This window comes from Hylobates moloch, unplaced genomic scaffold (genome assembly GCF_009828535.3).
Source record: "Hylobates moloch isolate HMO894 unplaced genomic scaffold, HMol_V3 SCAFFOLD_2, whole genome shotgun sequence".
Classification (NCBI taxonomy): domain Eukaryota; kingdom Metazoa; phylum Chordata; class Mammalia; order Primates; family Hylobatidae; genus Hylobates; species Hylobates moloch.
The window spans coordinates 60305382-60323149 of record NW_026652277.1 but is presented as its reverse complement, the minus strand read 5'-3'; the positions used below and the strand labels follow the sequence as shown (position 1 = coordinate 60323149).

The following is a 17768-nucleotide window of genomic DNA, read 5'->3' as shown; positions in this document are numbered from 1 at the left end:
TCTTTTAGAATGTCTATTTCTTATGTCAAATTTATTTTATTAAATTATACTTTCTTTTAGTAGGCAGTATTGTAGTAAATTTAAAAATTTTGTCTCTGGCTCTACATGAACTATCTCAAAGTATCTGGGCCCAAAGTGAATATTTCTAATATTAGTTTGATGTTTTTAGATAACATCTGTGCACTCTAAGGTGGTTTTTATATTTTTACTGCATTTGGGTTTTTATTTTTTTGTTTAGATGGAGTCTTACTCTGTCACACAGGCTGGATGGAGTGCAATGGCGTGATCTTGGCTCACTGCAACCTCTGCCTCCTGGGTTCAAGCGATTCTCCCACCTCAGCTTCCTGAGTAGCTGGAATTACAGGCACCCGCCATCATGGCCACCTAATGTTTGTATTTTTGTAGAGATGGTTTTTCACCATGTTGGCCAGGCTGGTCTTGAACTCCTGACCTCAGGTGATCCGCCCTACTTGGCCTCCCAAAGTGCTGGGATTACAGGATTGAGCCACTGCGCCTGGCCATTTAAGCAGTTTTAACAGTCCCTTTTTCTTTAATACTTCTTCAACAATTGATGGCTTCTTTGGCTTATTCATGTTTACATCACTTTTCAATTGATTTTTTTTCTTTTATATCCTTTATTTAAGTAGCTGCTTCTTGAAGAAAATGCACGATGTGTATAGAGGAATGACTTCTGTTGTTTAATAAATTTCTGCAATGCCTATTAATGTAAATATATGAAAAACACATTTTATTTGCTAATAGTTTGGGACATTATACATTATTGCACCGTTGATCACCTTTGCAGAAATACATAATACCTAGTGCCTTAGTTTTATTATGTATTGCTTGCAAAGGGAGAATGGACATGATTCGTGAAAATTCTTCAAAATCAGTGACTGGAAATCATTTTTAAGTTCATCCTACCCATTTTTTAAGCTAAATTGTTTGTCTTTAAGTTCCTGGATCCCTGTTGTTTACTATCATAGATAAGACATAGTGACCATAATGTAAACTAGCTATGGACCCTAGAGGAATGCTGTGGTTCAGTTATATAATCAAGATGATCATGATGAGGACAAGGACAATGAATTAGTATTAATATTTACTGTGAGCTATTATGTATTAGGCCCTGTGCTAACAGCTTTATTACTATCATCTCATTTCTCATAGCAGTCACACAATAATGTTATGATGTTTCACCTCCCATTTACAGATGAGGAAACGGAAACTTACTGAGGTTACCCAGGGCCATTCAGGTATGAAGACAAGCCTGAGTCTGTTTGCCTCTGCTGTAGAAACTACTGTACAATAGCATCTACCTGTGACATACCAAAAGGCCTTGCACTGTGATGGTTCCTGCCTCCCCAGACTCCTGAGTCTCGAATAATGTGTTTCCGCCAATTCTCAGGTAACGAAGGTTCAAAACTGATGGAAAGCTTTTATTTAAAAATCACTCAGAGGTTGCAGATTTTAAAAACAGAAGGTCACCATTTCCTTCTCTGAAATACTAGCAGGATAGCCATCTTTCCTCATCTTCTTCATAGTTCTATGAGACAGATTTAACCAAAAAGCCACCTCCTGCAACCTCTTATTTTGTTTTTGTTTTTTAAAAAAATCATTGTAATATACCCTGATGTGAAAACAGGAGACAGTCACTTGAGTCTTTCAAGCAACTACAAGTAGCAAATAAATTTGATGCCATTTTACTGTGTAGGAGGAAATACACGTTTCCATTACCCCATGATGAACCTAATGATAAAATCTAGATAGAGCCAGATGTATATTTTGTTAACATTTTTATTGCTACGTGCTCTCAATACAACAAACAGCATCAGTAGTGTACACTTTGATAAAAAGGAATTTTTAGCTTAGTAGAAAAGAAAGCCCAAAGGTCAGAAGTATAATGAATATGTACATCTTTATGGAAACTGTTTGTGTGACCATCTTTATCTTCCCCTGTGGATGAGATGTATGCACACGCAAGTAAACTAGAGAGAATTTTATTCTATGGGAATTTTTAGGAAAAAAAAAGACTTAAGGCTTAGAGATTGTTTTACTGTCTGGAATTTGCCTAATTTGACCTTCAAAGTTCTTGCACAAAGTAGCAGCAATTCTTTCTTTAGAGGTATAGAGTCAATAGTTTAAGCTGTTAGTTTACAATGATTAAAATGCAAAAGTTCTTGCACATTCTGTGCTTTGAGAGGTTAATTTATCTACATTTTAGTTTGCATAATATATTTTTAGACAGCTCAGGTACTGACCTCAAAATCATTATGCTGATATCACTATCTCCTCTCATTTACATGTAATTCATGACGCATTTATCTCTTTCAAAAACTTTTAAAAATGTTTCTAATTCACAATTTCATTGAACAGCTAGCTGAGTCCATACAATTTAATGTTTCCTTGAAGGGAAACAAGTCATCAACTTAATATCAACTACTAAAAATGCAAGATGTTTGCATAACATCAAATTTGTTCAGTTTTAGCTTTTAAGTTGGCTGTAGTAGTTTGCTTAAAGGTCTCTATGCACAGGACAAAGCATGCACCTCTAATTATGTCTCTCTAGTTTACCAAAATATGTAATTGATATTAGTGTAAATATTTAGTACATAAAAATACTATCAAGAAAAAAAATCAACTTTTAATAAATATCTTCAGTTCTGAATTCTATGTACAAGTACTTTACATCTACTCCCTGGAGAGAGCATTTCTGGCTTTGCTGTGAGCAAGGTGACTACTGACATAAATTATTAGCACATTATTGCAGTCAGATGCATTGTGGTTGTGAACATTTGAACATGAACCATATGGAAAATAAATATCTCAACCATCGACATATACTTTCTTGAACCTGCCTTCAAAGCCCCAAAGCTCTACTATACTCAAATGTCAATTCTAGACTGATGATACTTTTCTCAGCTACCAACATACAAATAAGTTATCCCAAAACTTTTTCCTTTGCGATTATTACAGTACATTGAGTATAACTTTGTATCTGTCAACAATGCGAAAATTAAAAAAGAAACACACGCACACAAAAACAAAGGACACCTCAAGGGTGCCTACTGAGGTCCTGGAAAGAGGGTTTCAGTTTTGTCTTGCACGAGTTCATTTACTATTCTTTCTTTGATCCCTGTGACCGCAAGTGTACTAAGACACCAATCCTTTAAATTATAAAAGTATAGAAGGCAATAGGTAAGCTGTTATCTGTATATCTATAGCTTTTGTATTTTTTTTCTTTTTCTATAATTTACGTTATCACATTGTTGATTCAACAAAACCCTTTATATTGTCAGTAGCTGTAATTCTAACTTCTCTTTTGTAATACTCTGCTTTGAAAATTAACTTATAGAATGTCAAACAAGGCAATACTCAATGACAGGCACCTAGAACATCCAGAAATGTAATATAGTAAACAATCATTTGAGAACACATCTCTTAAAATAATACTGATTTTTGCAATATACAGTATTTACACAACAGCTGCAAATTTGCTCATACAATATTTCTAATATAGATAAATAGGAATACAAGTCTAAGAATTCTTTGTTCCATATCCAAAATTTCTTGTTAAAGTGTAAACCATTGGTATCTCTTTTTAATTTTTACTGTAACTTTTCTAAAACAAACAAAAAGTCAGCTGATATGCACAATTGGTTCCAGTCCCTTTTCTGCTTCAGAGAGCAACCAATACAAACTTAGCAACATATTTTTCTTTTGTAATAATCTTTGGTGCTTTCTTCCAATGAATTCTTGTAAATGAGTCAATGCAGAATAAAAGGAGGATGAAAGCAACTAGAAAGTGAGCCAGCACTTTCTGTTCTTCCAATTACAGATAAAATGAGCTGACGATCTATAGAGATTTCCACTTTAAACAAGCATATGCACCATGGGGAGAGAGAGGTTGTCCAGGTTTTCCTCTGGTTTCTAGCCTTTTTGGTTCACTTTCTCATCTTTCTAAGGTGGATGATCTTGTCGGACGTCTGTTGTCAATAATGTTTCCATCTTTCTTTGAGGTTCTTGCCTGAGAAGAAGCACCTATAGAATCACTGGCTGCAAAGAAGGAATTAGCAGCCATTTGTGAAGCTGAACTGAGGTGGCCCCTCTTGGTGGGTGGGGAGGATGGTACGGTGACCAGTCTCACAGTCTTACTTCCTGCTTGCTGAGCACTCCTCTGGGGTAAATTAGCACCATCAGGTTTACTGTTTGGCCTGAAAGCAGCATATGCATTTGGACCTCCCACTGAAGACATGCTACTCAAAGACATCTTCTTTGCAGGGGTCTCTGAATGATAAGGAACCAAAGATGTAGGCATCACTAGGGATCTAGGGAGGTCACTAGGGTTAGAGATGACATCATCATGAGTTTCAGCAGCTTCTAGAAGGTATGGTGGTGGCAGGGTGCTACTGCGCTTGCTGCAGGACTCACAACATAACTTGTTATAACCTGGTATGGAGCAGTATCGCGCCAACACTTCCATTTGACAGAATATGGACTTGTCTCCCAAACATGGCTCATCTGCAAAAATAAAAAGAAAATAAACTAACACTAGCATCTAAACATAAAATAAAAGGAGGAAAAAAATTAAAATTTTTAATGAATGTAAAAAGATTTGAGTGCAATCTGACACTAACAGGAGTGAGCCACATGAGCTTTTGCATTAAAAATATGAATATTAGAATGAATTCACTAAAATAAGTAGTTCTTTATCTACAAAGTCCTTGTAATGATCATTATTTTAATATTTCCACCAGGAGTCTTCAGACCACAGAGGGTATTTTTTTCTCCAAGTAGGAACATATACCTGATTTTAGAATGGGCAAGGAGAATTTATTTAACGTTGTGGTTAAATTTTTAGGATGCAAAGGGGCATCTGTATTTTTTATTTTATGGTATTTCTGACTTTCTCAGAGGGTACTCCCTACATTACATTAAAATGTGAAATCAAAATAAATACTAAACACTTGTAAAAACAAAACAAATCTTACAAAGGTATTCTCCAAAGAATAATCAAAATACCATCTTGATTTTAAAAAATTCTCCAGTTTGAGATCAAGACCATCCTGGCTAACACAGTGAAAACCCGTCTCTACTAAAAATACAAAAAAAAATAGCCAGGTGTGGTGGCAGGCACCTGTAGTCCCAGCTACTCGGGAGGCTAAGGTAGGAGAGTGGCATGAACCCAGGAGGCGGATCTTGCAGAAAAAAAAAACAAAACATTCTCCAGTTTGAATAAAATAGTTTCATGTTTATCATTGAATATTCTCAGATTATTTGTTATTTGAATGCACAAATTTGGGTAAAGTATGCCAAATTTCTTATGAATAATTCATGGTTCTTACATTTAATTTTATTGAATTGACAGTACTTTATGTTTAAAGGATACTTAGTAACACTCATAAAATGTAATTTCATTGAATTGACAGCACTTTGTCTAAAAAATACTAAAGTAATACTCATAAAACACTTGATAACATCTAAAGTAACACTTCTAAAACACTTCATACTGCATGTGTACACATTATTTTTATTACTTTCAAATTTCATTGATTCCAGGTTATAAGAATTGGATTTCAGATAATCCAAATATTAAGCTCATAAAAATGTTAACTTGTGCATAGTTTTAGTCATCCTGCCTATATCTTATGAAATAAAGACATAGCCTGTGCCTCTCTGATAACAGAACCAGTGCATAGGGTAGTATCCCTGCATATGTGCAACACAGAAACACTGATCCATGCCCAAAGAAGAAATGCAAAGAACTGTCAATTGGCATTTATGTAATAGAATCACTTAAAGTTACAGCCTATTATTGGGTAATACTATATTGCTAAGAAAGAAACCTGCTACATAACTCCCCAAAAATTAAAAAAAATCCTTTTTCTAAAGTTTGAAACAAAAAAAGAGAGAGTCAGCTGGCAAAGCCAATAGAGGACTAAAATTACCAACATTGAGCTGTAATATTATGTCCACTTCCCAAATTTTGAAATGACTCATATATGCTTGACATGTGCAGGTCTATTATAGGGTATAATGTGTCTGAATACTTCATATAAGCTAGGTCATCATCTAATTATGTTATGAATGTCTGAGCATTATATTAATGGGTTTCACCTTAAATATTAATTTCTCTTCATGTGTGAATTACTTTTTTTAAAAAAAACTTGTATCTTAAAATAAGAAAAATGTCTTCTTTCTGTATGTGTCAGGCTCTAGGTCTCAAGAGGAGAGGACATTATTTGATCTTGTCCTCTCTTTTTCCTCTAACCCCTTTCCCTCATCACCCCTGTTCGGAGGCCCCTCTTAGAAGTATGACTTGTTTTCTCTGAGTTAGAGAAGGAGTCCAACCAAAGGTCTCCCATTTCTAAGTGTGAGCACTTTGGCATTGCAGAGTCCTGTTCATAACCTGGGTTTCATTAGGGCCAGAATTTACTTTTGTGTGGAGGAGCAAAAGGGAGAGATATTCTGAGAAAAATATGAGCAAAGGAATACAATAACCTTATGGTAATTTGCCTACTGATAAATGAGAAGAGCTTACAGGCAAAAAAATGGTACAATCAAAATATGGAGTCACATGAAAAAAATCAATCAATTACAAAAAAATTAAGGCAACTTTTCAGACTTCTCGTTCCACCCCCAAATCATTATAAGAGGTTCTGGAAAAGAGATTCACACATGGTCTCAAAAGGCCATTTGATTCTAATAGCAGTTTGAGATTCTGATTGAAAGTATTACTTATTTTACTTCAAATATGGTAGAAACATGCGACCGTTTAGAACTCTTAGGATTGCCCTTTGGGCCTCAATTTCAGAACAACAGAACAACTAAAAGGGATATGAAATCACTGAGATAGTTAAGCTATCTTATTAGCTTCTTGGTTTTATATTCAAAACAATTTATTCTGGCTAAAGAAGGAGAATCAAGAAAATTCTTGCCAACCATTGGGCACATCTGTAGAAATACACAGCAGTACCAGCTCCAGGATCAATAAAGTTTACTTACAAAGTGGCAGCCTCTTAACAGGAATAACTACATAAGAATAAAATATTATGGTGACAGTATATGTTAAAACTTCCGAGTAAAGTTTGTTCTTTTGGTTTTGATTTGTATTTTGAGCTCTTACATATATCAACACTTTCCAAAGTAAAATGATTAAATATATAAGTCCTATGTCTCCCTCTCATGGACAGATATGTTCTTGCTATAATATATTTCAGATGAAAATTTATAATGAAATAATTTATAAGGGTTAAAGACTTAAAGCCTGAAAAAGAGCTTCAAAAAATAAAACATTTGACAAGATAGTGCTTTGCCAATTTTCTTGACAAAAAGTACCATTCAGCAGGTGTCAATATTCAAACAATGTCTTACTTATGGTGTTGGAGGCCAAGGAAAAAGCAACTTCTTTAGTCCTGAGTCTTCTAATATGTGAAAACAATGTCCACAGTTGTCACTGGCATGGCTTTAGCGGAACTGCATTTAAGACAACGGTTGTGGTGGAGGGGGATGGGTGGGCTAGGAAAACAAGGGAGGAGAAGAAAATATAAGGGAAGAGAGAGTGCAACAGACAGATGGGGGCGGCGAGAGAGAGACTTGGGGAGAAAAAGTGAGACAGGAAGAGAAAAAGATGTCAGTGGAGGGGCTAGGAAGAGAAAGGAGGAGAAAGAGACAGACACAAGGAGTAAAAGATGGAGGAGTAGAGAAAAAGAGGCTGGAAGGAGAGGAAAAAGGTGGGTATGGCCTGAATGTGTGCCCCCAAAATTCCTTTGTTGAAACCTAGTCCTCAAGGCAATGGTACTAACAGGGTGGGGCCTTTGGGAGGTTGACTAGGCCCTCAGGGTGGAGTGCTTATGAATGCAATTCGTGCCCTTATGAAAGAGAATCAAGGGAGCTCCCTGGCACTTTTCACCACCTGCGGACAGAACAACAAGGCACCATCTAGGAAGCCCTCACCAGACACTAAATCTGCTGATGCCTTGATCATGGGCTTCTAGACTTAGAACTCTGAGCAATAATTTTTTTTTATAAGGTACCCAGTCTCAGGTATTTTGTTATAGCAGCTAGAACAGACTAAGGCAGTGGAGGAGATAAGAGACAGGGAGAGAGAGAGAGAGAGAGAGGTGGAAGAGATGGAGAGACAGAGACAGACACACCAAGTTGGAGAGGAAGGAGAGGATAAAGAAAGAGAAAGGGAGAGGGTGAAGGGGAGGCCACTGAGAAAGAGAAAATGGGAGAGAAAGAGAGACAGACACATGGAACAAGGAAAGAGGGAAAAGAGAGAGCCAGGAAGAGGCAGGAGGAGAGAGAAGATGAGAGGGAAAAACAATGACAGGAGGTAGAGCCAGGGAGTCTAGGACAGGGAGAGGGAAGGAGAGCAAGAAGAAAGAGTGAGGCGTAGAAAAAGCATGTGTGACTGACATAGAAAATGAGCCACATACAGGCAGCAGGTGACAGCTCATCAGAGACAGGGCAAGACAGACACCAAAAATAAGAGAGAGACAGGGGAGAGCAAATGGAGACACAGATGAGCGAGCACAGGACAGAGACAGATGCGGACAGAGAGCTACGGAAATGGAGGCAGAAGGAGACAGTGATAGAGCCAGAAACCATCCATTATATGTTGCTTGTTTTATTTACTTATTTTTTGAGATGGAGCCTCACTCTGTCACCCAGGCTGGAATGCAGTGGCGCGATCTCAGCTCACTGCAACCTCTGTCTCCTGGGTTCAAGCAATTCTCCTGCCTCTGCCTCCCAAGTAGCTGAAATTATAGGCATGCACCACCATGCCCAGCTAATTTTTGTATTTTTAATAGAGACAGGTTTTTACCATGTTGTTCAGGCTGATCTCGAACCCCTGACCTCAGGTGATTCACCCACCTTGGCCTCCCAAAGTGCTGGGATTACAGGCATGAGCCACCGCACCTGGCCCCATTTTGCTGTTTTAAAGTAGCAAATTGACTAAATAAAGAAAACATACTCTGCTTTTGCCATACAGCAAGTTGGCAGGCCAGGAAAATGCTGAATTTTATCCTACGTGCAAAGTGTCTGTTTGAAGTTACTCTATGGATAGACAGTTATCGGAAATGGCTTTAGGGTTGAGTGTCATTACCCACACATTAAAATTGAATAATTTTAGTAAAATATTTCAAAACCTTTGCAAAATTATGCTTTTAATAAAGATGTGAAGTTATAGTTAAATATAACAAGGAAAAATTAAGTAGTTCCTACCGGCAACACAAATTGATAGACATTATATATACATGGCACAGCTCTCACTCCAATGTCACCAGCCAGAAATGGCAGGGCTATAGTGATCATGATAATTAAAAAGTGTAGAACATTACCTCAAATGCTGATCTTAAAGAACTGAATTGGACTGATATTTCACAGGTGTTTTCCTTTGGTTATTTATCAGTAAACAAATATAAATTCTATAACTTCTCTCAAAAGGAAATCGTGCTTTTTGAGGTTTAAAAACATCAGAGCAGTGAAGTCAATTGGTGTGACACCTACCATTACAAGGAGGCAGTTGACAGGCTCTGACCGACTCAGGCTTTTCACCACCACAGTGGTCCCCAGCCCTGCAGAGGACCTGCCTCACCTCCGTTCCTTCACCGCAGGTCACTGAACACTGCAGAGACAAAGGCTGTGGTTACAGACATTTATTCCACCAAGACCACGCACACACACACACACGCGCGCGCGCACACACACACACACACACACATCTGGAGTTCGTTCTCTATTAAGTAATGCTGCACAGTGGTTTTGAAGACAGATACTACTGAGTTTATATTCTGACTCCATTATTTACCAGCCTGGGCACATTGTTTTTTCTACATAAGATTCACCTTCCTTATCTAGTGGAAAGCTGGGATAATAATACCTGCCTTATAAGATTGTTTTAGGACTAAATGAAGGCAAAGGAACAAAGTGTATAAAGCAGTAACAAAATTCCTGGCGCCTAGTAAGCATTCCATATGAAAGAAGCCGTGATTAATAACAATGTTAACATCTGCTGTAGTTTCTAAAATCAATGTTGATGATGTCTGTTCTCAGGGACCCAGTCACGGTATTGAGAGTCCTCACTTCTTCTTTCTTACAGACGGCAGAATTTACTGATAAGTTGCCTTGGATGGTTAATTCAACATCCTTGGAACTACTATTACTCTACTCTACACTCTTAAGTTCGTTTCTCTAATGAAAAGGTTTACTGCTCTAAAACTAAGCTCAGAAAGTTCCATGCAATGGCCCTAGGAAGGTGCTGTGGAGGAGGGACTTCTACTGAGACTTTGCTATGTGTTATCATTATCGTCCTATGTGGGTGACCTGCACTTGTACTATGGTTTGAATGTCCCCTCCAAAACTCAGGTTGAAATTTAACTGCCATTGTAACAATGTTGAGAGGGACCTTTAAGAGGTGGGACCTTTCAGAGGTGATTTATGGGCATGGGTTAATGCTATTATCTTGGGAATGGGTTAGTTATTGCAGGAATGGGCTCCTGATAGAAGGATCCTCTGTGTCTCTCTTGCATGCCTCCTTGCCATGTGATGTCTTCAGCTACAGGAAGACCCTCTCCAGATGCCAGTGCCATACTCTTGGACCCTCCAGCCTCCAGAACCATATGCCAAATAAACTTTTGTTCTTTATAAATTACCCAATCTGTGGTATTCTGTTAAAGCAGCAAGAAATAGATGAGACAACTTGCTTGTTTCTTCCTTTCTGGGCTTATTCTCCACTTCTTTGGTTTTCTGTCTGCTTTTTGATGCCCTTTCCTCCTATAAACTATTCTCCTATGACCCCAAGATTTCTTATTTTGAGTCTTTAGAAATATCTAAGACAGGTGGTAATAGCTGACAATGCAACATTGAGTCAGCCAATTAGCAAACAAACATCATCTGGACAGGTATGCTAGGCACTAGCTGAGTACTGAGGAAACAAGGCATACTATTTTTGAGAAATGTGTGTACTAGTGGCAAATATAGATCCAAGAATCAGAGTTATAATACTCTGTCATGAACAGCAGGTAAAGTTAAGTTGTACTGCCTTTCAGATATAGAGGCAGAACTGCCAGGAAAGGTACCATCTGGAAGGTGGTCATTTGGACTATGGAGATGAGCTTTGGTGGAGAAGTAGAGATTATCAGGTAGGAGGAGGGGGAGAGCACAAGTCAGCTGAACGGTAGGAGGCTCAAACAAGCATGGTCTGTTTGGAACAGTGAGAAGTTTACTCGAACTGGGACAAAGAGTTGGAATGAAGAAAGAATAAGAGGAGTTAGTGCAGTGCCAAATGGTGCTGGGCCCTGCATTCAATATCAGGGGTTTGGAATTTATACTGAAGGAATAGGGAAGTCAACAAAAATATCAGACAAAAGAACAGTCATCCTTCAGACTTCTTCTCTATGTTATGCAACACATAAACATGGTTTGCCCCTACCATGTACTGTTTTAAAGCATTAATTTTTCCTAACACCTCCAGGTAATTACAAAATATGCAGTAGTTTCTCAGTTCACACAAAGCCTAACTGATGTTTAAGCCAAATTAAAATATCTACACATGCTTACACACACACTTTACTTATGCGTGCACAGAATTCACACACCTACCTCACTCCAGGGTCCTGTTTTCCACTGTGCAGGGCAGGGCACTCTGTTACAGGGCCGGCGGCTCTCGGGACGGTCACCCATGCAGTACTTGCTGTGCACAGAGCGGTTGGTGCCATCATGGAGTGGCTGAAGGCAGCGTACAGTGCGAAGCTGATAGCCAGAACTTCCACAGGTTTTGGTGCAGTGTTCCCATTCTTCTGCTACCCAGCTGTGGGTGCGGGGGTTTAATATTGAAATTGTCACTGGTATGTATAGTGTACACATTCCCACCTGCAAAGCCTAGACTTTTCTGCTCTCTAAGTGACTTGCAACCTAGTGGGCACACTGCAGTTCAGGAAGTGGTTTCAGAAAGATGGATATAATGGATAACTTTTTAACAATAGTAGGCTGAAACTATTAATGCCCTATTTTTTTCTGCCTCTCAGTGACTCTGAAACCTTCTCCTTTCCTAAAGGATGATCTACAGAGGGTTTCTGAAACTCATCTTAAAGTCGCCCTGTTAGATTCAGGCAGGAAGGCAGTTTTCAAGGATAGCACCAACTCACTCTCAGTCGTATTGCCTAATGGTGTTAAACATCTGACAGTGAATCTTTAAAACAGAATCCATCTAATGGTTGCTAAAAAACACTTATGATTTCTTTATATAACCTTCTGTTTTCACTATGGTTTCCTTCTCTCTTGGTCATGTCTATTATACACAGTTAAAAATCTGGTTCACATTCTACAGAGGATACACCTCATGTCTTTTTCTGGGTTGGACGAGGGCACATTTTTATAAAATCTAGAGAGTTCACTCATGTTTAAATATTTTAACTGATATGACTGTTTTATTTCTACAGTTGTTGCTATGAAGGCTATTTGACATATCTATACTGTTTGGATAATGCAGTTCTTCTTACTGGCCGTTACTGGGCCTGACAAGAGGTAAGGGTGGTGTGCATTGGGGCTGGGTAAAAACTGTTCGCACAAATGCACTTGATAGAAATATTTCCAGAGGCATTTTCCAAAATATTAACCAGGGGACATTCCCAAATTCTAGTGTCAGTGTCAGTGTCCCAAGCACTCTCCAAATCAGCTGTGGATACAACATTACACACAGTTCTCCAGTACACATGGTTACCAAGTCCCAAAGGGCGGTCACCATTGACTTCATCTGGTTATGCAATCTGTCTGTATGTAATTCAGGCTAAAATTAATTTGCCTTTTCCAAAGTTACTTTCCCTCTGCAATTTTTTTTCTTTCCATATATATGAGGCACCAAAATATAACCATGCTAAAACCTTGGCAGTCTTTGGTATTCACAGTTTAAGACTGCTTTAGCTTGTCAAACTGGTGGTAAAATGTATCATGGCAACTGGACTGAGGAATTTTGCTCAATTTTGAAGACCTCAGTGATGACTCTCTTTTGAAGACAAATATTATACTTCACAGATATAGGTACTTCTGATTATCTCCATTCCCTCCTAAGATCTCAGAATGAAAGTAAATGACAAAAATATTATAAATCTAGGAAGACAAAGAAATTTGAGAGGAAGTTACAGCAGCATAATTTTGGAAACTAGAAGGCAGATGGACATATGGAAACTAACTCAGCAGATCTAAGAAGAATGAAGTCGAACTCAGCCGTACAAGGTGATGAGCAAACTGACTTGCACTGTAGAACTTTAGAAATATTTAGGGATTAGAGGCCTTAGATTCAGTGTGAGCTGTGAAAACAAGGGTGAAGCCAAGACTGAAAGCAGGAGAACTAATGAAGTCTGTTTGGAAGCAGTTAGACCTCCTAATTCTTAACCATATGGGGTGATTTGCCCTCCTCCAATGCAGAAGACATGAGGTTTATCCTCTGTAGAATGTGAACCAGACTTAACTGGATACAACAGACATGATCAAGAGAGAAAGAAACCATAGTGAAAACAGAAGGTTACGTAAAAATCCATCTGTGAAATGGTGAGATTGCTTTAGAAACCTATACACATTTCCAGAACAGCATTTAAACTGGCTTACGCTCCTTAGGCAAGAAATTGATTCTGTTCTATGGAATCTATTTTATAAGAAAAGCCCTAAATATACAATTAATTGAGGCTCTTTCAATAAAATAGCTGAGTCAGATCACCCTATAGTTGAGCCCACCAGCTACAACTGTAAGGCAAACTTCTAATCAGCTTTCTAAACCCTGCATTTTTATATACGTATGAACGTCCCAGGATTACCACATAGAAATCCTCTAACATAAATGTTGGAGGTGGAGTGGGTGTGGAGAAATGGAAGAAAAGAACTCAGAAGAAATTACTTAGGAACAGGAAATGAATCCTTGATATTCCAGAAGAGATAAAAGAATATATTGCATCTGTGAAATAAAAATCAAATGCCTTGACAAAGAAATACCTGAATAGATCTCTTGAATATTAATGATATGATAGCAAAAATGAAAGGTTCGGCAAGTGCAACAATGAACAATAGGAGAGAAAATCCAAGCTACAAATGTCCCAGAAAGAAAGAACACTGAGGAACACGGGAGAATTTTTTTCAAAACAAAAAAAAAATACAAGAAAATCTTCCAGAGATAAAAGATATCCATTTTATATATTTAAAAGTTTGTGTCATTTGCCACAACATAGATGAAACTGGAGGAAGTTATGCTAAGTGAAATGAATTGGACACAGAAAGACAAATACCATGTGACCTTCACTTATTTTCTATATTCCATATGTGGAATCTATAAAAGTGGAACTCATAGAAGTGGAGACTAGAATGGTGGTGATTAGGAGCTTGGGTGAGGGTGAAGGAGTAATGGAGAGATGTTGGTCAAGGGGTACAAAGTTTCAGTTAGAAGAAATATGTTTTTGAGATCTACTGAACAGCATAGTGTCTATGGTTAATAATTATGAAATGGATATTTCAAAATTGCTAGGATAGCAGATTGGAAATGTGTGCACCACAAAAAATGATAAGTATGTGATGTGATAGATGGGTTAATTAGCTGAATTTAATCATTCCACAATGTATGCATACATCAAAACATTACATCGTACCCCATAAAAACATACAATTTTTATTTTTCAATTTAAAAACTCTGTAAGTACACAGCACAACGATGAGTAAAAATGAGCACCAAGTCAGTTTCATCACTGGGACTGCAGGACACTAGGAACAAAATGATGGTCCTACAAACTTTGAAAGATGAAGAGACCAAAACAGGTCATTGAGAAAGAACTGAGAATCAGAATGGCAACCGACTTTTCAACAGCAACACTTGAGTGTAGATAATAACAGAACAGTATTTTTGAGTCTGAGGGATGATACATTATAGTTTGGAATAACAGGAAATCCCAGAGAAGAGAAAGGTAGTAGGAATTCCAAGGAGGATGATGAAAGGGAACCCTAGGATGAAAGCTGGTAAAAAGCCCAAGCTGCAGCTGGAACACAGAGAACTCTCTGTTCTCCAAGACTCTCCCGTTTCTATGGAGATTAAAGTGAGAGGACACTTGGATGTTTAGTATTTTGAGGGGATTGATACTGAGAAAGAGAGTTTGGGAATGAATTAAGGAAAAGTAGTAGAAGATCAAATACATAAAATCAAAATATTCATTTATTCTGGAAGAAATGTTACAAGAAAGAAACCATAATAATCAATGCATGCTGTATGACTCAGGTATTAAGAGAGATACATGTTAATATAAACCCTGAATACTGCGATCAGTAAAAGGTACGTTAGGTCAGTAATGGGAGTAGCAGGGAAGGAAAAAGTGTGGCCTCTGGGTGTGCATTTGCGGAGTGGTCATAAAATAATATAATCTTCAGATTTCATAGTGAAAATTCAATGTATAATGTCTAACCTACCTCCCAAAAAAGTCAAGGAATAGAAGCAAAACCATTTGACTTAGAGAGAAGGAAGCAAGTAACTACCAAATATCAAAATAAATATAACAGTTGAAAGTGGTTGTTTTTGAGGAACAAGAATGTGGTGAAAGGCACAGAACTGCAGCTTTATATACTTCCTGTGAAGTGACTTGACTATTTAAACCATGTCTACATAGAGCTTTGACTGAAAATAAAATCAAAACTAAAAAGAGCTAAAGGCAGTGAAGTCCTGATTTTGACCTCCAGATATGATAGTTAAAATAAATGCTTACAGTGGATGTGTACACTCTTGAATATTGCACATTCGTCTAATAGGTTTCGGCTTTTTGTTGGCCTCACAGAAGCTGCGATGGACCATTTTATTATCACTTTTCCTACGGCATCCATATTTAGTGTACTGGAAACCTGGAAAAGGAAATAAATTTCTTTGGATTTAATCACTTCTTTATGCTGTTAGTTACTTGATTATTCACTTATTCATACATTTATTCATCCATTCAATAAATATGTATTGAGTGCATACAATTCGGCACTCCAATGGGTGCTGAAGGTCCCAAAGAACATTAAATAAACAAAAACTTTTACCTTTTCAGAGAATACATTTGATAAATATTGCAACTGCATGCATGTTAAAGAACTAGTCTCTATACACAGTCTAGTGTGAGAGATAGATATGAAAACCACTGTGACAATATCTAGTGACATAGGCTTTTAGAAAACTATGTAAATAACTTGCAGTAGAGGGCACCAAAGGAACACAGAGGGAAGAGATCTCTAACTTGGAGGAGGGGAGGGGAAAGCTTAGAGGATCAGTACTTTTCTTCAGCAGAATACTGAAGTTCAAATAGTATGGAGTAATGGAAATGAAGCAGAATTAGTCTCCAAGCAAAGGAAACAACGTATGAAAAACTGTGGCTTCTTCATGTGGCTAGAGGGTCATGTGTGAAGAGGGCAGGAGTTAGGGAAGGATCAGATCTTGAAAGCCTTCAGTGTCTAACAAGTTTTGGGACGTTATCCTGAAGGTTATAGGGAGTTACTGAGAGTCTTTCAAACATCAACTTTTATATTTGTAATTATGTATATATACTTGAAAAAATTCAAACCTATCCGATATACCTTGCATCTAGATTGATCTTTTGTGACTGTGTCACCACATTTGCTATATTTCTTTATATACGTGTATGTGTGTAAATACACATATAATTTTGCTGAACCATTTGAAAGTTGAGGACATCCTGATCCTTCACTCCTAAATACCTAAGCACAGATTTCGGAAGTACATTCTCTTATACAACTATAATATAATTCTTAAAATCAGGACATTTAACATAGATATAATGCTATTATCTAACACACAGACCTATTCAAAAATGTTCAATTGTTCCTATCATGTTATTTATGGCAATCCTTTTCCAGTCAAGGATCATATGTTGCATTTAACTGTTATTATATCTCTAGCCTCCATCAGTCAGAAATAATTACTGAACTTCTTTTTGTCTTACGGCATTTACTATTTTGGAAATTTAAAAACTATTTGTTTTATAAAATGTTCCACAATTTGGGCCTGTTTAATTGTGTTCTAATGATGAGATTCAAGTGATTCATTTTTAGAAAGAATGTTACATAAAGTGATGTTGTGTCTTCAGGGCAACATATTAGAAGACTGAAGGATTTTAATCTGGGAAATAATATAATTTTATCATTCATTCATGCATTCATTCAAGAAAAATTACCCTGCAAATTAAGGAAGAGAAGAACATCAATATTAGCTGACTAGTTAAAAGGCTATTGCAATAATCGTCTCTCCCAAAGTGGTGACTGGAGTCTGGTGAAGAAGGAATAGTTGTGGTAGATAAGAAGAAGGTATATCTGACAAATATTATGACCAAGTAAATGTTGAGAGTACAGCAGAAGGAAGGGTCCAAATTAAATGAGCATCTTGTAATGGATAAAGAGATGTCATTTAAAATAATTAACTATTGTATGCCTCCCTCAAGAAAACACTTTAGAAACACAGCCTTGAACTTAAAATTGTAAAATAAATAATTTACGCAAGCACTGCCTAATACAAATTTTGTTCTCAACTATTTGCTGTCATTTAACAGCCTCTTGCCTTCTCCTGCCCATGGCAGGGAATTGGTAATGGAGCACTTGTTTAGAACTAGAGGAATGGATGATGGGAGAAATTGAGAAACATTAAGTCCAGCTTAATGGACTCTGGAGAGGGAACGGAGGCAGCACAGTGCAGAGAGTGACAGCATGTGTTCAGAAGCCAGGTTATCTGGGTTTGAATCCTG

At 37.5% G+C, this 17768-nt stretch overlaps 1 protein-coding gene across 1 annotated transcript in view; it reads right to left on the bottom strand.

Annotated features, from left to right (window-relative positions):
- Positions 1-3782: 3782 nt before the first annotated feature.
- The window catches only part of ADAMTS3 (ADAM metallopeptidase with thrombospondin type 1 motif 3), a 284850-nt gene continuing 270864 nt past the window's right edge, over positions 3783-17768 (bottom strand). The window contains exons 19-22 of the mRNA XM_032150423.2: positions 15744-15876; positions 11611-11818; positions 9517-9634; positions 3783-4521 (exon numbers count right to left, since the gene is read on the bottom strand). Of these exons, the coding sequence (XP_032006314.1) occupies positions 3953-4521; positions 9517-9634; positions 11611-11818; positions 15744-15876 (1028 nt within the window). The 3' untranslated portion in view covers positions 3783-3952. The remainder of the gene's footprint in view (positions 4522-9516; positions 9635-11610; positions 11819-15743; positions 15877-17768) is intronic.